General features: G+C 45.2%; 2 protein-coding genes across 2 annotated transcripts in view; one reads left to right on the top strand and one right to left on the bottom strand.

Annotated features, from left to right (window-relative positions):
• Nucleotides 1–21230, top strand: part of Gnptab (N-acetylglucosamine-1-phosphate transferase subunits alpha and beta) — a 72180-nt gene that overhangs the window by 7599 nt on the left and 43351 nt on the right. Inside the window, exon 2 of the mRNA XM_052165770.1 lies at nt 14868–14953. Within this exon, the coding sequence (XP_052021730.1) occupies nt 14868–14953 (86 nt within the window). The remainder of the gene's footprint in view (nt 1–14867; nt 14954–21230) is intronic.
• Nucleotides 14381–14843, bottom strand: LOC127671096 (COX assembly mitochondrial protein homolog). The gene has a single exon (XM_052165772.1). It carries the CDS (start codon nt 14772–14774, stop codon nt 14454–14456), a length of 321 nt encoding a protein of 106 aa, XP_052021732.1. The 5' UTR covers nt 14775–14843; the 3' UTR covers nt 14381–14453.

The following is a 21230-nucleotide window of genomic DNA, read 5'->3' as shown; positions in this document are numbered from 1 at the left end:
CCTGGTCTGGTCCTTCACCTCCCTTGGGCAGCCTACCACAAATGGGTGTGGCCTCGAGTTTCTCTTCTGCCTGAGAGGAAGTGCAGAGACTTTCTCAGGAAGGTAGTCCACACTTGAAGCTGCCTGCCTTGCTTGCCCTGGGGTCGAGTGCCCCTGCCATACCTTTGTGTACCTCCTGAATCCTCTGCAGAGCCTTGGGGATGGGCAGGCCTGGAAGTCACACCTGAACCACTGGATCTGTGAACCCTGGGAATAGTTACCAGATTGTTATCAAAGAACTGGCCAGAGCAACAGATGTCCAAGATACCGGGTTCCGTCCAAAGCCATTTCCTTTCCTTGGCCTTTGCATTATGCCCATGATAACTGGTTGCCCTTTATCTTGTAGACATGATCATGGCCGTTTCCATGGAAAGTGTCTGTGAAATTTGTTTTCTTGTCTGGGCATATTATCCTGGGAGTTTGCTAAATACAGCTTCAGGGTACTTCATAAGGCTTCCAGCAGTAATTCAAATATATAACATATGTAGCAATTTCCAAGTTACATTTGGTCAGATTTTAAGGTCTAATCTTTTTATTAATGAATTTTAGTATGTTGTGAAAGCAAAACTTAGCCTGACCCTCCCCCCCCACTCCACCCCCCACTCCCGCCTTTGGCAGGCAGTTTGTGTCTGGATGTTCTCTCTTTCTTTTGCAGGTCTCCCCACCCTCACCCTCCCTTCCCCCTTCTCACAGCTCCTTAGTCTTAACTTTGAGACTTGACAAGACTACTTCTTTACGTACTTCCCACTCCGCTCCTGTGACAGACACGCGTGTTTATCATGATGGTGTTCTTCCCACCCTGAGCCCAGACATAGTGTCAGGAGAAAGAACGCAGCAGTCTGGTCTTCTACCAGTGTCCCAAAGCTCTCCCAGGAGTGGAAGGAGAACTTTCCTGAGTCCTAAGCAGCTCTTTCCGGGCACTGTCACCAGTTGTGTCAGAATGACGCCTGAAAACACGCAGACATTTGTACTACCTAGCAGTGAAGTTCCTTTATGAGGAACACGGAGGACGGGCCATTACCTGTGCTTGTCCCAAAGAATAGTATCCTGCTACTTGGGCCCAAGAAGTGTGGTGCTCCTTGGTAACAAAACCATCTCTGTTGGTCTGGACATGGTAGTATACACCTTTAATTCCAGCTTTGGATAGCTAGAATAGGCAGATCTTTGTGAGTTCGAGGCCAGCCTGGTTCCACACTTAAGCAATTACTTCAGATTACAAACTGTAGTGTTGCTTAAGCATTAGAGTGGCCAGTCTCAGAGAGGAACAGATTCCAGAGCCTAAGCTGATACTTTGTGCCTCCCCTCGCTAGGCCTGCAACACACAGCAAACCCCAAATTAAGGAGAGGAGGTGGGTTTGGGGGCCCTTCCCTTTCCTAGGTCAGCGTGCCTCCGTTTCCCCTGTGCGCATGCAGAAAGCAGCAAGAAACAAGGGCAGAAAGGCCTTCCTCTGTAACCTCATCCGAGGGGGCCACTGAGGGGGCCACGTCAGGGTTGGCAAGTGTCAGAGTTCGTTCTCTACTGAATTCCTTCAGAGGATATTGGGGCCACTCCTTACCTCCACGCTTGCAGCTGTGGCTCGGTCATCCGCGGTGTGACCAAATGTCACTTTCATTTAGATGGGTTTCTTATTCCTAACATAGTCTCTAGAGCTTCTCATCTTCACCTTTGCCTCTGTGCGGGTTGGGGTGGGGGTGGGGTGGGGTTGGGGTGGGGGTGGGGTGGGGTGGGGGTGGGGTGGGGTTGGGGTGGGGTGGGGGTGGGATGGGTTCTGGACTCTAGGTGTTTTTTTGTTTTTTTGTGGTTTTTTTTTTTTTTTGGTTTTTTTGGATTTGGTTTTTTTTCGAGACAGGGTTTCTCTGTATAGCCCTGGCTGTCCTGGAACTCACTCTGTAGACCAGGCTGGCCTTGAACTCAGAAATCCGCCTGCCTCGGCCTCCCAGAGTACTGGGATTACAGGTGTGCGCCACCACTGCCTGGCTCTGGGCTCTGTCTTATGTGTGACCCACTTTCAGTCCATACACATCTTGGGCTCCAGGGAGGGCGTGTGAGCTGATTCCAGGCGGTTGACTACCACCTTTCTGTTAGCTGACAGCCCTTTGTGTTTCTGAGGTGCCAGTCAGGGCTGGCACTTACCTACCAGCATCATGAGCTATAGTGAGCTGTGTTGGTGATCCTGCTGAGTCTGTCCCTGGCCTTGGGGAGATGGGGACCGTTTCTGTCTTTGGGTGGGGTGGATCAATCGGCAGTTACAGAATGCCTTCTGCAAAGCTTCTAGCCTCAGGATGTTATGCATGGTGGGGATGACCCCCCATTCTATAGGAAACTCTCTGTTTTGGTCCATTACTTACTTGGCCCTGGAATGGCTTCTTGTGTTTGGTGCTCCAGCCTATTTTATGTGCACAGCAGCTCCTCGGTTGATCTAGGGTGCCCAGGAGATAAAACTTAACTTCCCGTTCTGTTCTCAGCAACCTGGGCTCAGAGGTGACGTCTCTTACCTTAAAATTCTGCTGTCACCACAGAATGCTTGGCTCATTTATTCTGTTAGGAAATACTTAACCAGGCCCCTGGGGACAAAGAAGACATGGCTCTTGCTGACGAAGAGCTTGGGTGGTGAGGCATTAAAGGCTTCTTTATCACAGTCCAGAGCCATGCTGTAACCATGTAGAGGGTGTGGTGAGAGAGAGGCCGTGAGGGATGACCTGTACCTGGCCTGCCTGCCGGGATGCCTGCCTTGATGCTGTGTAAGCTCAGCAGGAGGCGGGAGCACCCAGACAGGACAGAGGAGGGCAGGGCTGACTGGACTTGGGCATTCACTTTCAGTCAGTTTGTGGTGATACACCCCCCCCCCCCAGGATGTTTCGCAACATCTGGAGACATTTTAGATGGTCATAGCTAGACATGAAGTGAAATGTTGCTACTGGCTTTAATGTGTAGAAGCTAGGGATTCTGTTAATATTTGGGACAATCCCCCTCCCCCCCTCAGCAAAGAATTATCCAGGTGGCCCAAGGCCCTTGATCCTGTGAAGGCTCCATGCCCCAGTGTAGGGGAATGCTGGGGAAGGGTGGGGGTGGGGGTGGGGGGCCTGAGGTAGGAGTAGGTGGTGGAGGGAGCACCCTCATAGAAGTGGGGGGGAAGGGGGAATGGGATGGGGGTTTCCAGAGGGGAAACCTAGGAAGGGGATAACAGTTGAAATGTAAGTAAATAAAATATCCAATTAAAAAAAGGGGGGGATTATTCAGACCCAACGGCAGTGGTGCTGATACTGAGAAACTACCATTTCCCAATCAAAGAACAAGACTAAAGGCCTTGACATTGAGGGTAAAGATGCCTGCCTGTCACCAAGTCTGGTGACCTGAGAGTGAGTCCCAGGACCAATGGGAGAAGGAGAGAACAGATTCCCACAAGTTGTTTTCTGCCCTTTGTGCGTGTGTGTGTGTGTGTGTGTGTGTGTGTGTGTGACAGTGACGGCCCTGGTATAAGGGTGACTGGTATAGTTGTAGTGACCCTTCCCCCAGCACAGGGGATTTTGGTAGTACCATTAAAGATTGTTTTGTATTGGCATCTAATACCTGACACCCAGGAATACTGCTAAATAATGATAACCCAGCCCTCATAACCCAAAACAAAACAACCCTCCCCAAACAAAACAACAACAAAACAAAAAAAAAAAAACCCTGTCATGGCCCCTTACCAGTGGTAGAAGATTTGAGAAATCCTGAGAGAGACTGTAAGAACGGCTGAGGGCATGGTACTCTGCAGGAGCCTTGGACTAGACTGGCGTGGAGAAGTGGGTAGGACAGGAGCGCTCAGGAGGCCCAGTCCTCTGCATGCCTGCCAGCCCTCCACTAACACCTCCATCAAAGAGTAAGCAAAATGGGCAGTTGGTGCTCCCGGTCCCTAACAGTAGGTGTTCCGGTGAATCTGTTGAGGGAATAGTATGGCATCAAAACTTTTTTTTTTGGATTTGGTTTTTTCGAGACAGGGTTTCTATGTATAGCTCTGGGTATCCTGGAACTCACTCTGTAGACCAGTCTAGCCTCGAACTCAGAAATCTGCCTGCCTCTGCCTCCCAGAGTGCTGGGATTACAGGCATGTGCCACCACCATCCGGCTAAAACTTATTTTTGTACACTGACTGTGCTGGCTGTTTTTGTGCCAACTTGACACAAGCTAGAGTCCTCTGAGAGGAGGGAGACCACATTGGGGGAAAAAATGTCTCCATAAGCTGGTATGCCATTTTTGTAATCAGTGATCAGTTAGTGTGGGAGGGTCTGGACCATTGTGGGTGGTGCCATCAGGGCTTGTGGTTCTGGGTTCTATAAGAAAGCCAGTAAGCAGCATTCCTCCATGGCCTCTGCATCAGCTCCTACCTCCAGGATTCTGCCCTGTTTGAGTTCCTGCCTGACTTCCTTTGATGATGAGCAGAAATTTGGAAGTGTAAGTGGGGTAAAACCCTTTTCTTCCCAAGTTGCTTTTGGTCGTGGTGTTTTGTCACAGCAATAGTGGTCCTCACTGAGACACTGATTGTGACTAAACCTAGTGACAACAGGTGGGCTAAATGAGGTGTCAGATGTCTACAAGGCACCTTGCAAAATGCTTGGTAGAAAGCATCCAATAAACACTAATTAAAGGCCATATGTCCCCTCTGGGGAGCTCTTCTAGCTGTGATATCATGCTGGCAGAAGTGGGAGACCCACTCTCTCAGCTGGTGCCTGTCAAGTGTTCCCCTAGAGACAGCACAGAAGCTCACAAGGGCTGCCTGGCTGTGCTGTATTATGTTACTGGGATAGCAGAGGGGCAAGTAGTACTTTATTAATATGGCTTGCACTTTTATAATTACGAAGTAGATGTCTTCTCTACTTCCTTCTAGAAAGCAACATGCCAGTGTCTGTAGCGGATGATAGATATTCTTAGTATACCATTTTAAATTTTTCCAGTCTTGGGACAGTTTGTTCCAATCTTGTGATGCAGATGGCAGTATCTTTAGGAGGTGATTAGTCAGCCTGTGGTGTGGTTGATTCATCCACACAGCACATTAAGCAAGAAGAAAGGATCTCAGAGACATCCTACAGATCAAGTGTTATTCAGACAGAGGGCACAGCATTCTGTGATCAGACGGAAAGCTGTATGGCCCGCTTTTAAATTGATTTCTAAGATTCTTCATTTATTTTATGATTCTAGTTAATCCTTTCTCCTTGATGTGCCTGTTTCCCCTTTATTTATAGATGTACTTATTTTATGTGTATGTGTGTTTTACATTCAAGTATGTATGCCATCATGTGCGTATCTAGTGCCCTTGGAGGTCAGGAGAAGGCATCAGTTTCCCTGGGACTGGAGTTACAGATGGTTGTGAGCCGACATGCTGGTGCTGGGAATTGAACCCAGGTCTGCTGGTTAGCACAGCCAAGTGCTCTTAGCCATAGTTCCATCTCTCCTGCTCTGTACATGGCTGTTCTTTGCTTTTTGTTTCCAGTCCCTTAACATCATGTCCATTTCTTCTTTATTTCTTATTTGATAAAGATTCTTCACCAAAATTCCAGAGGTTGTCCACGTGACAGATCTGTGGAGGTGTTTACTGTGGTCAGGTTCTTGGGTAGATCTCCTTCTGTATTTGAGGAATTCAAGTTCAATGGGAAATGGCCCCGAGAATGGACTTAACATCTTCGCTGGACAACGGTGGTAAAGAGAGGTTGAACACGTTCCAAAGATGTTGACAGAGGGCACCACAGTCAGAATGAAGGAAATGGGACATAGAGGGTCATGAGAAGAAAACCAGAAATGACGCAAAGGACTGGTGGGAGGAGGGCTGCTGATGGCTACAGGGTGACCACAGGCTACCCCACTGCCACACAGAGCCGTGAACGGAATGCTGAGTAAGAGGGCAACTTTCTTTGTCTCTGTGGGGTGGCTTAGAAGGTTTGATAACCACACAATACAAGCCAGGCACAGTGACGTTCATTTCCTTCAAGAGTGAGTTAAACCCAGATGAGAGGATGCTTGCCGGTAGTGGAAATGTGGCACGGGGCTGGCTGCTAGTCACTGTGGGAATCTCACATTGGCCATGGTGGAGGAATAACTCAGTCAGGGAGGAGGTCCTTGGCGGCGTCATCTGTCTACTTCAAGGCCACCATTATTTCAGTGAGGAGTAACACTGCCGTTGCCCAGCCAAGCTACCCATGCTCTGAACCAAGAGTGTACTTGTTTGGTCCCTAACTTACCTCTTAGCACCCCAACAACATCAACATGCCGAGGACAGAGGGACCCTGGCAGCAGCCCTTTCAAACCCTTTAGAAATTACAGTTGAAGCCAGGTGGTGGTGTATGCCTTTAATCCCAACACTTGGGAGGCTGGTAGATCTCTGTGATTTTGAGGCCAGCCTTGTCATCAGGGCTACTTCTAGAATAGCCAAGACTACCTAAAGAAACCCTGTCTTGAGCCCCCAACAAGGCACTGATCTGAGTATGGCTTAATATCATTAGGACTCATTTTATCACAATGTTTTTCTGATTTCTTTTTTTAGACTAGTAGCATTTGGTACTACTAAGTCCCAGGTACAGTAAGTCCCTGGACTATCTAGTCTCTGGTTCTAGGTCACCCAAGTAGTGTTGGGTATGGATTCAATCTCACAAACTAGGCTTAAGTCAGATCAGTTATTGCTTGGTTATCTCCACAGCTTTGTACCACCATTGCCGTAGCATCTCTTTTAGGCAGGAAACCATTATAGATCAAAGGGTTGTGGCTAGCTTGGTGTTTGTTTCTCATTTGAGAGCATGCAGTATACCCTCCTATACCAAAGACACCAGAATACCAAAGACACCAGAACGGTGGTTTTCAACCTTCCTAAATATCTGATAAATATCTGTTATGCAGGATATCTGATATGTGAACCCCAAAGAACTGTTGCACTAGAACCTAGGGGTAAAAGGTTCTATGTAGGCACAAGCTTAATTTCTCAATGCTCAGTGAATTGTGTAGGTGTTGTCTTCAGCAATAAGGCCTCACTGTCAGATTGTGGAGAACAACCTATAGTCTTTGCTACAGCCTGGGTTGTTTAAGGATTCCCATGAGGCCCTTCCTGGCCAACAACTCAATTAGATGTAACCCAGTCTTCATCGTGGAAGCTACATTTTGTGACAAGAGATGGCCAATTGGGACTCTGTCTCCCTCATTTTTTGGCGATTTCATTTAGATTGCCTTCATATACATGCATATTTTAGGAGGCTTCTATTGTATCAGGGCTCCATACTACCCATCAATGGCTCTTAATTTTAGGTGTCTCCCTGTATTTTCTCCTGTTCCCCATTCTAACCCCCCATCCATCCATAATTATTCTTTATCCCTTTCCTAACAAGATCTATTTGTCTCCCTTACTCCCTTAATCTATACCTAACTTCTGTGGTTCTATAGCCTGTAGCTTGGCTATCATTTACTTAACAGCTAATACCCACATATAAGGTAATACATACCATATTTGTCTTTCTGGGTCTGAGTTACCTCACTCAAAATGATTTTTTTTTTTTCTGGTTCTGTCTGTTTGCTTGTAAGCTTCATGATGTCATTGTTTCTTTAGACAGCTGAGTAATGCCCCATTGTGTAAATGAACTACATTTTCTTTATCCATTCTTCTGTTGAGGGACATCTGGGTTGTTTCCAGTTTCTGGTAATGAACTTAGTTGAGCAAGTGTCTGGTAGGATGAAGCATTCCTTGGTGCTATGCCCAAGAGTGGGAGGACTGGGTCTTGAGGTAGACGGATTCCCATCTCCCTGAGGAACCCCCAAACTGTTTCCCATAGTGACTGTACAAGTTTGCACTCCCACCAGCAATGGGTGAGTGTTCCTTCCTCTTACTCCACATTCTTGACAGCATGGGCTGTGACTTGTGTTACTGATCTTGGCCATTCTGAGAAGTATAAGATAAAATCTGAAAGCAATTTTGATTTGCATTTCTCTGATGCCTAAGGATGTTGAACAATTTTTTTTTTTTTTTTTTTTTTTTTTTTTTTTTTTTTTTTTTTTTTTTTTTTTTTTTGCTTCTTGGCCATTTGATTTTCCTCTTTTGAGACATATCTGTTTAGATCTGTACTTCATTTTTAATCGGGTTATTTTGTTTTGTTTTTTTTGTTTTTTTTTTTTTTGATGTCTAGTTTCTTGGGTTTTTATGTATTTTGGATTACCCCTTAGATGTGTAGTTGGTTTTAAAAAAAAGTTTTCATATTGTGTAGGCTGTTGCTTTGTCCAAATAATGAAGTCCTTTGCTGTGCAGAATAGTCTCAGTTTCTTAAGGTTGTTACAGAATATTCAAACTTGTTTATAGTTAGGGTGTGGCTTAGCCCTTAGCACATACCTTCAATCCCTCTGGCTGGAATACAAACACACCCTTAGTACACGCCTTTAATCTCAACAATGAAGGTAAAGAAAGTTTGTAGGAGGAAGTAGCCACTTTTGAAAGTGATCTCTACTTGAGAGGTAGACAAAGTGACAGAATCAGAGAAAGATATGGCAGAATAGGATATGTCCAACTCTGGAGAAGAGGAAGGAAAGGGAAGCTACTTAAGGGGGAGACAGACAGTCCAGGAATACAGCAGCATTCCTGGAGACAGTGCACTAGAGTTGAGAGGGCAGGTAGAGGGGCACAGAGAGGGAGGAGGAGGCAGTGTTACCAGGAGAGTTTTACAGAGACAGATTGAAGAGAGAACAAGGTAGACACAGTAAGACAGAACAAGCAAGAGAACGAGAAGGAGCCAGAAGGTTAGAACAGATTGCTAGAGTTAGTTTGAGGTCAAACAGCAATTCAGAGGCCAAGAGAAACTTCAGATTGAGTAAGTCATCCGGGAGAGGAGTTTAAGCCAGAACACATGAGTTGAACCAGATAGCTAGAGTTAAGAAAGAGGAAGAAAGAATGAGTGAGCTTATCCAGCAGCAGGTCTCAGAGACTGAAAACATTCTAGGCCTAGATTAGATTGTGCAGAGGCTGAAAGCTTCTGGGACTAGGCCTAGGTTAGCAGACGAGGCAGTAAGCCTCCCAGACAATAATTACAACAGAAGAAAAGTTACTCTTACATGATGTCCCACTTAATAATTGTTGATCTTAGTGCCTGTGCTAATAGTGTTCTATTTAGAAAGACTTTTCCTGTGCCAATGTGTTCATGGCTATTTTTACTTTTCTTCTATCAGGTTTAGTGCATCCAGGTTTATGGTTAAGGTCTTTTATCCATATGGAGTTGAGTTTTGTTCATGGTGATAAGTATAAATCTATTTGTATTTTTGTACATGTAGACACTGAGTTTAATCAGTACCATTTGTCTGTTATCCAGTGTGTAGTCTTGGCAGGTGTCAGTAGACATGTGAATTTATTTCTGGATTTTCAGTTTAATTCCATTGTCTGTTTTTGTGTTGTAAGACCCTAGCCCTCAGTTGTTGGTACTAACTTCAAGACGTCCCCAAGTGAGACACCGAGATGCAGATCGATGCAAAAGCAAGAGGTTTATTTTCTGGCGCATCGGGGTCAACCCTCAATTGGTCCCTTGAGGAGAGTAATGAGAAGGCAACCCCAAATGTACAGTTTTTATACTTTTTAGGGGCACAGGTTACATCAGCCAGGTTACATTTCAAACCTATTGGCTAAGCATGTTGACCTTTAAATCTATTGGCTAGCAAGCATGACACTACCTGGGACTTTCCAGAGGGTCAGGTGACTATCATAGTCAGTATATTGAGAATCTTTTACTCAAGAATGTAGGTGGAGAATGGAACTTGGCCTAGTCTTGACCCGAGGCAGGTGAGTGTAAGACTAGCAAGGACTAAGAAATGTACCATAATGTAGACATTCTGAGTTTCCGATTAGGAAAAGCCCTAGCTATGTTATGCAGAGTTCATGTGCCCCTCCAGCTTCATAATCTGCCACGTTCTCCGTCCTTAAAAAAAAAGGGAAGAAATGTGCTTTTGCAGAGAGTGTTGTGCCTGTGTTTGAGCCTGCTCTTTTGCCCCTTTAAGTTCTAGTTCTCATCTTCACCACAACCCTGTGGAAATGGACTCAAAGTAGAAAGTTCTGGAGAGAAACTCGGGAGTGGTGAGCAGTTCCAGGATTCCACCCTCATGCATCCATTAGCCTTGTCTGAAAGCATTCATGATGTTTGTGCTGGGCATGGTGGGAGGATCTGGAACTAAAAGTGTCAGATCGAGTTCCTAGCTTGTAGGCATGGAGACAGCTAGTCTGTCTTTGAATTGATACGTAGAAACTGTGCATATGTTTACGAGATGCTGTGGGATATTTTGATAAATGTATACATTGTAGAAAAGCTTTGGCAAATAGGACTGATAAGTATCAGGTTCGAATACATGCCTTCCGATTGTAAATCTTTGGATGTTTGTATTGTGTGGGGATAAATACAGGATTCTGTACATATCATTCACATATTCTGCCCTATATTCCAGACCCAATTCTCCTCTTTCTTTTTCCATTAAAAAAAACTATTATCTTTATTTTATATCTACTTAAAACATTCTTCCATATAAACGCTTTTACAAGAGTGTTTTGCCTGCATGCACATCTATGTATCATGTGTATGCATGATGCTAAGGAAGCCAGAAGACACTACCAAATTCCCTGAAACCAGAGTTATAGACATTTTGAGTTGCCATGCAGGGACTGGGAACTGAACCCGGGTTCTTTTCAGGAATAGCAAGTGCTCTTAACCACTGAGCCATCTTCCTAGACCTTCCCCCTCCTCTTCTTCTATATGTTTAATCATGTGTGTTCGTATATGTGTGTCTATGTGTGTTACAGGTAAGGGTGGTTAGTTTCTGGCTGAGGCCAGAGGCATGCGATCCCCAAAACTGGAGTTACACAGGAGGGTGTAGCCCAACCAATGATGTGAGTGCTGGGAACCGAAACCCATTCCTCTGCCCGAGTAGTGTGCTGTCTTAGCTGCTGGAGCACCTCTTCAGCACCACAGCTTCCCTCTTAGCAGTGTTCCTAACAGATCCCCAGCAGTGTGTTACATGTGTGTGCATGCAAGTGTATGATGACATGCGTGTGGAGATCAGAGGATGACTTACAGAAGCCGGTCTCGACTTCATCTGAGAATTTGAGCAATAAGGGCTGAATAAGAAAATGCACTTTTTATGTAATCGCAGGCATTTGTAGCCATCTGAGGGAAATAGTTCTGGGTCGCTGGATGTCTGGTGTGTTAGGTAAACATCGGTTTTAGAACTGCTGAATGGCTGCATTCATAAGTGTAAATTTAATGAGCCAACTGCAAGCTAAGTCTGAGGGAGCAGCCTGGGCAGAGCTAGAGTCAGGTGACCCAAGCTCAGTCCCATGGCTAAGGAGGGAGGAGGGAGGGACCCCTGGAGGAGAAGTCAGAGTCAGGGGGACAGCTCAGTCAGTAAAGGGCCCGCCCTGCAAGCATGAGGACCTGGGTTCTGTTCATGAGCACTCACAGTAAAAATGAGTGCAGACACATGTTCTCCAGTCACAGTCCTGGAGAGAGAGGTGGGGACAGAGCCGGGTGGCCATCCAGCCTAGCAGAATCAGAGACCTCCATGCTTAACGAGAGAAAATGAGGAAGATATCTTTGATATCCACATACATTAATGCACTCGCATAAGGGGACGGGGTGGGGGGGAAGGGGAGAGAGGCCGGAGACAGACAGACAGAAAACAGAAAGACAGACTGACGGACAGAAACAGAGAAACATTTTTACCTTCTAATGGGATTTATTTTTAAAACTAATGCCCCCCCCCATATGGCATATCACAAATAACTTTCATAAATAGTATTATAGTTCATCTAGTCTCAGATTTTACCAACAAGCCACCCTGATCGGTGGGGTCTGTTTGTTTACCAACAAACCATATTTAGAGGAAAATGGTTTAGAGCAGTGGTTCTCAGCCTTCCTAATGCTGTGACCCTTTAGTACACAGTTCCTTACGTTGTGGTGACCCCACCTCCCCAAGCCATAAAATTATTTCATTTCTTAGAAAATTCCTTTTTACCAAGTATTTCATTCATGATAAAATTATATCATGAATCATAATGTAAATATCTAATATAAAAATATCTGATATGGGAACCCGAGAGGGGGTGGAGACCCACAGGTTTAGAGGTTGATTTAGAGGATGGCATCTGGAAGAAAAGCTTCCAGGGGCAACCTAGCACTCCCTATGTAAAAAGTGACATTAATCCCTGCGTACGTTTTAAATTTGCCTTAGTGCAGCATAATGTTTTAAGTATCCTGCCATTACAATAGTGAAGGTTCCAGAAGCCATGCTCTGTTTAATAAGAGGTCTAGCGTGCCTGGCTAACAAAAAGCTAATAAGGACATCAACGCTGAGGCTGGAGAGGTGGCTCAACATTTAAGAGTGCTGGTCCTTCTTCTCCCAGGGGTCCTAGGTTCGATTCCCAGCACCTATATGGCAGCTCACAATTGTCTGTTGCACCAGGTCCAAGAAAGCCAATGCCCTTTTCTGACCTCCACAGGCACTGCAAACACACGTACAGACACACATGCAGGCAAAAGTAAAAAAAAAAAAAAAATTCAGATGAAAGCAGCAAAGCCAACAGCCAGGCATGGGGTGGGGCTACGGACCGTGGGTGGCTGATTTCACTGTCAACAGTCAAGATAAAGGTTGCTGGAGCAAAGGATGAATGGTGAGACGTGGATTGAGCTGAGTGTGACCCTTGGTGAGGTCGTACACACCCACCCTTCTGTCTACCGCATCTTCTGGACGGCCTGCTAACCGAGAACGATTTTCCTCGCTTCATTTTGTGGTTTGCTTGCTTCTCAAACGAATTGATTGCTACGTGTATACTCAATAAATTGATAGTCATGCAGTTTATACTATTGAAAGTTGGCACACCTGCATTTCACAGGATAGATGACATTTTATAGCTACGAGTTTGGTTCTGTGTGACATGTCCAGGAATTTGAAGCCCAGCGGGAGGACAGTGGTTTGCAGGTCTAGCTTTGTTCACCATGGTAATGGCAGGGTCCTGGGTCTTGCCAGGAATCCTGTAGCCATCCTGCCTTGGCAGAGAAACAGCACGGAGCTAGAAGGCCTGTGGTAGGGAAGCCACCGGAGTAATAGAGGGGGAGGAACATGCTTCTAGAAAGAGGAACTAGTCAGCTCTCAAGAATTAAGCTAGAGAGCTGGCAAATGTCACTGGACGCGACAGCATAGAACCTTGGTAGGCCAAGATGGACGAGGGCAGAAGTGGGGGACAGGACTGATGGTTTCTGAAGGGTATGGATGACTTTGAAAGCTATAGAGGATTTCAGATGGAGTTATCAGCTAGTACGGTGTAAAGTGAAGGCTTTCCAACAACCTAGAACGTGCTTATGCACCGGTAGGCAAAATCTATGGTGCGGAAAAAGGAAAGGAGGAAAGGCCATGAGATGGGCGAGGCCATTACACAGAGGTAGGGTGTTGGCTCGGAAGGAGGACCCTTCCTCAGGACTCAGGAACGGAGGAGGAGATGAGGCCTGTGTACGGATGTTAGTGAACATCCGTCGGGAGCTTCTGTGGCTAGGCCATCAGTGGAAGCCTGGTAGTACTCGTAAGGTCATGTTAACCTCTTCTGCTGTTGGTGTTCTTCTGACACTGTTCTCCCAGACATCAGCGGCTACGGCGGCTGTTCTCCAGAGCTTCTGCTAATCCTTGCATGGCAGAGCATGGCCATAGTAAGGACCCAGCTTTCTGTCCTAGCTCCAGTGTCTCCTGGTATCTATCTACCTATTCTCTGCTTGAAAAAGCTAACCACATGGGGCTGGAGAGATGGCCCAGTGGTTAAGAGCACTGGCTGCTCTTCCAGAGGATCTGGGTTCAGTTACCAGCACCCACGTAGCAGCTCACACCTGTTGTAACTCTGGTTCCCTCACACAGACATTCATGTAGGCAAAACACCAATGAACACTTAAAAAAAAAGGAAGACAAAAAAATCCAACCACACCGTCGGCCTCTTGCAACTTGCCCCAAACACATTCTTCCAACTAGCTGGCATTGTCTTTCTCTCCCTCCTTCCAGACCCCATTCCAACATCACTCCTGAACATTTTGTATTCCCAGACCTCATTCCAAGGCTAGTGAGATCCTAAGTCTTCTCAGATGGCCAAGCCATGGTTGTAGCTTATTTGCTGGCCAGAGCAGGGTGTCTGATGTGGGGCACCCGTGGCGTGGGTGGGTGGGTGCTTTGGATCACCTCATCTGCTCCTTTCAAAGTTGTTTATGACTTGAAGTGAACTTTTGTACTGAGCTGTTAGTTGATTTTTTTTTTCTGAAATAAATATTTTCATTTAAAAAAATCAGTATTTTCATGGTTGCTCATAGAGTGAGCAAACATTGTTTCAGTCCATCATTTCTGGTTTACATTACAGCTGGCTTCCAGAAGATGTGACTTCTGATCACCTCTTTGCCTACATGTTTGTGGGAAGCTTCCGTAGCCTTTGCTTGGTAGGAACTCTAATTTTTCTGAATTCTTCCCTTTCCTTGAGGTATTCCAGTTTGCCTTCTTCATAGAAGGCTGGATCATTGTAGTAAGCAGTTAGACAGTCTTTCAATGCAGAATTCTCCTTCCAGCATTTTAATACTGTAAGGATCCCAGAGTCCTTGCAACATCTGGTAAAATTTTCAACGTGTTCAGAACACCTTTCTCTGGCCTTTTCTCTCATGTTCTTTGAAATCCAAACATCTTTCTCAACATGTCTGAGATGCTGCTCTCTGGGGTCCAGCTCCATCTTGGAGGGCAGAGAAGCAGCAAGCTACTCACGGGCTGTGAACTATTAGTTTTTGATGCACAGAAAGTGTTGGTATTTCTCTTTTTCTTGTAGGTGGTTCTGGAATGGAGCCGCGATCAGTACCATGTTTTGTTTGATTCCTACAGAGACAACATTGCTGGGAAATCCTTTCAGAATCGGTAAGATGAGAGTCATTTTGTAGAGCGTCTGTTACTTGAATTTAAATAATAAGTCATATGTTAAATATGGTGGTCACTATAGTGGGTTACAGCAAATTGGGGGATCTCTGCTATAGGTTTCAGATGATGGAATCTATTCCTGGCTTTTGGATTGATGCAAACTAGTGATCTGTTAGTATATTTTAAATATGTCTTACCCGGCAGTGATGAGGATCTTAGATCTGACACAGAGGTAAGCACTAGATGGCTATTAAGAATATTACAAATGGCCCAAGAGGATGGGGCTCCGGATCTGCAACATTCCAACCCTCTGCAGTCAGATAGTGCCAGGCACTCATTTTTCCATGTAGACTTTTTAATAGAGGTGTGCTTTTGTTCTCAGAACTTCAGTTTATATATTTCAAAGTATATGTACCCACCTGAAACAACCTTTTAGTCCATCCCATTTTGTAGGTAAAAGTATGTTCAAGAAACAACCTTGCCTTGCAGTGCTAAATAGACTAAGTAGCAAGGACTCATTTTATGCCTCAAGTTCTGTGAGGTACAGGATGTGGAAACTGGGTAGCCAGTACACAGCCTGCTTGCCTCACTGTCAGTCACACATGCCCTAGTAACTGCCAGGCTGGGCCTTGCAAGTTTGGTCATCCCATCTAGCTGTGTCTGTCTGTGAGGGACACCTCACAGTGTCCTGGTCTTTCCCTGTTTAGGCCAAGATTCCCAGTGAACAGCTATTTCACACTCTTGGAGATTTTACCCCTTATAAGCCAGGCCTCAGAATAGAAGCAGTTTTTACCCCCACTATCCTATCCCCTCTCTGTGGATGCAGTGAATCACCAAGGTCCTTTTCATATTTAAAAAAGTTTTTAATTAAAAGAAATGTAAAAATCATGTGTTTATATATGACTGGGTGCAGTTACACGTAGGTGCCCATTGGAGGTCAGAAGAGGCCATCAGATTCTCCCGAACTGGAGTTTCGGGCAGTTGTGAGCAGCCTGATGCGGGTGCGGGGAACCAAACCCACATCCTCTGCAAAAGCAGTCAGTGCTCCTAACCCCTGAGCCATCTCTCCAGCCCAAGCTCTCAGACTTTGCTTTGGTCTTTAGTGGACACTAAGGGTAAATGACATACATCGCTTCCACAAACGGTAACTCCTGCAGCTGTACGAAGTTCTGGACACAGATGCGTGTTTCTGTTGTAGCAGTATTAGGGGACAGAACGTGTAATCAAAGTAAGGGAAAAACCCCTCCCTTAGGGTCCATAAAGCAGCAGTTTTCAAAGACACCCAGGCTTTCAAAGAGCCTCCAGTTCAATGAAATAAGAGATCTCTCTATAACAAATGTTTGTCTGTTATTTGATTTTTGAAAACTATATACATTAGTGAATGGTATAAAAACAAATGTGTAAAATTGCTCATATCCTAGTATTTTACCACTGCATCTCTTAAAGGGAACAGAAGAGGCTGGTTCTCTTTATAAATACGTATGATGAATCAGAGTAGTTATTAGCCCGATTTTATGTTGACTCTTGAGTACACACGTGCCTTTTTAATGTCCTAGATCAGTGCTTCCCAACCTGTGGGTCACCACCCCTTTGGGGGTTGAGCAGCAGATATCCCGCATAGCAGATATTTGCAATATGATTCATAACAGTAGCAAACTTACAATTATGATGTGGTAATGAAATACTTTTACGGTTGGGAGTCACAACTACAAGAGGAGCCGTATCAAAGGGTTGCAGCATTAGGAAGGTTAAGAACCACTGTTCTAGAGGATGTTCACATTAACTGCGTGGTGATTGCTTAATTAAGTAAATGCGGTTGAGTCACTAGTGCAACTAGCCATCTTTTCCGTGGTAACTCTTACTACTTTTTAGAGCAGACAATAGTATGTTCACTTGAACACAGTGATCTTGTCCTTTCAAGGAGAGCAAACAATAGTTTTTGTTAGTAATGATAACATTTGTGTTTTCAGGTTTATAGAACTTGCTTCCAATATGGAGACATTAACAGGTTTTGTGATTAGTTCGGGTCTCCTCTCTGCAGTCACATTTGTTAATCTTATGTAAGAAGATTAATAAAACGTATCAACCTTTGGCAGATCTACATGACCGGTTAAGCCTTTGGTTTCTAATGTGTGATGTTACAGAATCTCAGATTAATAATTAAACTGTTCCACGTGCAAGAAAGGCCAATGGGTTTAATATAAAAAAGCCCTAGAGTTCTCAGATTCCACACAGCAGCTAACTCTTAAGTTGCTATGGCTGATTTTGGTTTTAGGGTCAGAGTATAAACTATTGTCTGAAAAAGCTATTAAAAGATGCCCTCTCTCCCCATGTCTGTGTATGCAGAAAATTTCTCCAAAGCTCTTTCCCTTTTGGCTGGCCAAGCATCACATGTAAACAGATTGAAACTGGAAGCTGTAAGATGCTGGCTAGCTTGCTTCTTTTAAATGGAACAGAAAATGTCAGGAATCTCAGAAATGCCTCTCTCTAACGTTTGATGGTATTTCCTAGAAAATACATTTTTCTGGGTTTCACAGATGGATCCATTGGTAAAGTGCTTGCCAGTAATAAGAAAAAACAAACAAACAAACAAACTGATTCCCAGGACCTGGGTCAAAATGGCCAGGCACACACTTGTAATCTGGGTGCTGGGGAGGCGGAGGTGAACAGACGCTGCTGGCTGCCGCCCCAGCCCATTTGATAAGCTCTGTGCCAGTGAGATGCCTTGTCTCAAAAAAAAAAAAAAAAAAAAAAAAAAGGAACTGAATGACCCTGGAGAGTGTCTTCAGGCCTGTGAGCGCACACACATCCTCCACACATACACAAGACAAAGATAGTTTCATTGTTTGGTCCCAAGTCTCAAACCCTTGAACTGGCCTCTGCCATTTTTACCCACACACATACACAAGAAAATCATGGTTTTCATGACAAAAGCTATAACCATTAACATGTAAGAACGCTCATAGTTGTTTTGCTCCATTGCAAATCTGGAAAACATGAGTACCTACAATCCACAAGCGGAGCTCTCTGGGCCCTGACTGTTCTCAGTGTGGAGGCCAGCAGCCCCATGAAGGCTGCGACACAGTCCCTAACTACGGTGGTTGTTGAATTTTGCATGCTAGGAGGGTGTGAGCAAAGGGTAGTTTTTTGGGTTTTTTTTTTTTTCTTCCCATCCCAGAGCTTCAGAGTCTTAGAGTGTCTCTGAGAATTGAGTTTCTAACCAGTTTCCTGGTGGTCCTGAGGCTGTAGGTCTGGTGACCAGCACTTCAGGAAAGGATTCGTCATGATGCATCATTTCCTTGCTTCTCCATCTTGCGCTTGGACAAGTTGATTCACTTGGGAGGCAGAGGTAGGCGGATTTTTGAGTTCAAGGCCAGAGTGAGTTCCAGGATAGCCTGGGCTACATAGAAACCTTGTCTCGAAAAAACAACAACAACAAAAAAAAACAGAGAGAGAGAGAGAGAGAGAGAGAGAGAGAGAGAGAGAGAGAGAGAGAGAGAGAGAGGGGAAGGAAGGAAGGAAGGAAGAAAGAAAGGAAGGAAGGAAGGAAGGAAGGAAGGAAGGAAGGAAGGAAGGAAGGAAGGAAGAAAGAAAGAAAGAAAGTTAAGCTGTTAGGAAATACAGATTTTTGAATTCAGTAAGTTTTTGAAAAATTATTTGTCTTAGTTTTAAATTATGTGTATATGTGGAGGTGTTGGGGATTGTGTGTATGAGTACAGTGTCCACAGAGGCCACAGAAGGGCACTGGATTCCTGATGCTGGAATTGAAGGCAGTCGTGGGCCACGTCATACAGGTCCTCGGGAGTCAAACTCCCGTCCTCCGGGAGAGCTGTGCGTGCTCCAGGCTTCTGAGCCCAAGTTCAGCGCTTTTTATCAAATCCTCTTGTTTTCTTTCTAAAGAAGTTTTTGTTTTGTTTGAGACAAATGGATCTCATTCCTCAGCCTGGATCTTACTGTGTAGGCCAGGCCAGCCTCACACTTACAGATCTGCCTGCCCTAGCTCCTGAGTGCTCAGATTGAAGATGTGCACCTACACCCAGCTCACTGAAGAGTTTTCTTTCTTTCTTTCTTTCTTTCTTTCTTTCTTTCTTTCTTTCTTTCTTTCTTTCTTTCTTTCTTTCTTTCTTTTTGTTGTTTTTTGTTTTTGTTTTTTTGGATTTGTTTTTTTCAAGACAGGGTTTCTCTGTGTAGCCCCTGCTGTCCTGGAACTCACTCTGTAGACCAGGCTGGCCTCCAACTCAGAAATCCACCTGCCTCTGCCTCCCAGAGTGCTGGGATTACAGGCATGTGCCACCACTGCCCAGCTGAATTTTCTTTTTAAATATTGGTCTCAGTATGTAGCCCAGTCTGACTTCACGTTTAGGTTCCTGCTTCAGCCTCCCACGGGCTGGGGTTGCAGACTAAGTCTGTGAATAATGTTTCCTCCACTTTCTAGGTTGCACTATGTACTGTAATGTTTATTGAAAGCTTCCATTCTTTTGCTAGTTTGCTAGTTTGTTTTGGTTGTTGTTTTGTTCTGTTTTTGTGTCAGGGTTTCTCTGTGTAGCCCTGGCTATCCTGGAACTTGATCTAGAGGTCCACCTGCCTCTGTCTCCCAAGTTGTGGTAGCACCCACCCTGCTACTGTACAGTTCTCAGTAGTGCCATTGGCTCTGAATGAGAAGGAAATCCCAGCCTGTGTGTTTGATTGTTGCTAATACGTAAATCATCCATTGCTCCTGATTCCAAGGCAGACATTCCCTCTGGGCTCTTTCCTCATGTGTAATGCATGGGTATTAAACCGTGTTAAGCTCTTTTTCTCCTGCAGGTCTGAGGGTCTGCAAAATGACTTTGTTACTTTATGTAGTGATTTGAATACAATTGTGTCACATACTTGTCACCTTCCGTCCCTTCCATTCTGAGTCACAGGCTTCCTTCCCAACTGGAAACTGATCATGGTCTAGTGGTTATAACTAAAAGCTCAGACTCATCTCTGCCATGCTTGATAGAAAACCACCTGACTGATGGCTGGGAGCCAGTCATGTGGTCTCTGTGAGGTTTTTAATTTAACCCTGTGAGTTAAACATGTGATAACAGGCTCATTAGAAGAGCCAGCCTATGAGTGACTTAGGAACTTGAGTTGTTTTCTTCAGTTGAACATTTCCCTAGATCTCCTGATTCTAATAAAAAAGCACAATCTATCTATCTGTCTGTCTATCTTTCTTTTCTTTTTTTTTTTTTTTGGATTTATGTTTTTCAAGAGAGGATTTCTCTGTATATCCCTGGCTGTCCTGGAACTCACTCTGTAGACCAGGCTGGCCTTGAACTCAGAAATCCACCTGTCTCTGCCTCCCAGAGTGCTGGGATTACAGGCATGTGCCACCACCACCCGGCTATAAAAAAAAGCCATTATGAATGAGTCATTGCTTTACCAGGAAAACTTCAGGATATGTATTCTTTCTTTCTTTCTTTCTTCCTTCCTTCCTTCCTTCCATCTTTCCACCGGAAAGTGTATTGAAACAAGCAGGGTTTTGGGGGAAACACACTTATATGCTGAAGAAATAAGAGTTACCAGGGCTAAAGAGATAGCTAGTGGTTAAGGGCACTGATCGCTCCCCCGGAAGACTGGGGATTGATTTCCAGTACCCAGATGGCAGCACCCAGTGGCACACAGTTGGTTCCAGGGGACCCAGTGCACTTTTCTGGCCTCCGTAGGTACCAAGCACGTAGAAGGTACACCGATACACATGCAGCAAAACACCCAAAACATTGATAATGATAATAAAATTGTAATGAGATTATAGTTACTTATCTAACTGGTACATATTAACCCACTAATACTAGGCACTATTCTAGACCTCAGGCAAAGAGCAGTGCCGGAGAGGAATCCATTACTCTTACAGAGAGGATGGAAAGGAGGTGCAGTAGAGGAGATGGAACACAATGACTTAGAAGTCAGCTGATCTCAGCACGCGGCTCCCCAGGGGGGCAGCGACAGCATTAGCCCAGAACTTCTAGAAGAGCATTCATTCTGGGGCCGCCTTGGACCCTCGCAGTTAGAACCTGCCAAGAGAGCAGCAGCCTGTTATAACTTCTCTGTGTGGCCGCTGGCTACTGCGTGAGGCCCTCCAAGGAGTGCGCAGGGGTCACCTAGAGGGGATGTCTCTGGAGTGGGGAGAGAGCCTGGAGGTGCAAGTGAGAAAATAACTGACTAGGAAGGCAGGCCGCAGACGTCCAGTTCCACGTCTGCCCCGGGTGGTGGCGGTGGTGGTGGTGGTGGCGGTGGTGGTGGTGGCGGT

This window comes from Apodemus sylvaticus, chromosome 20, assembly GCF_947179515.1.
Source record: "Apodemus sylvaticus chromosome 20, mApoSyl1.1, whole genome shotgun sequence".
Lineage (NCBI taxonomy): Eukaryota > Metazoa > Chordata > Mammalia > Rodentia > Muridae > Apodemus > Apodemus sylvaticus.
Note: the sequence above shows the minus strand (reverse complement) of the source record. Positions and strands in the feature narration are given on the sequence as shown.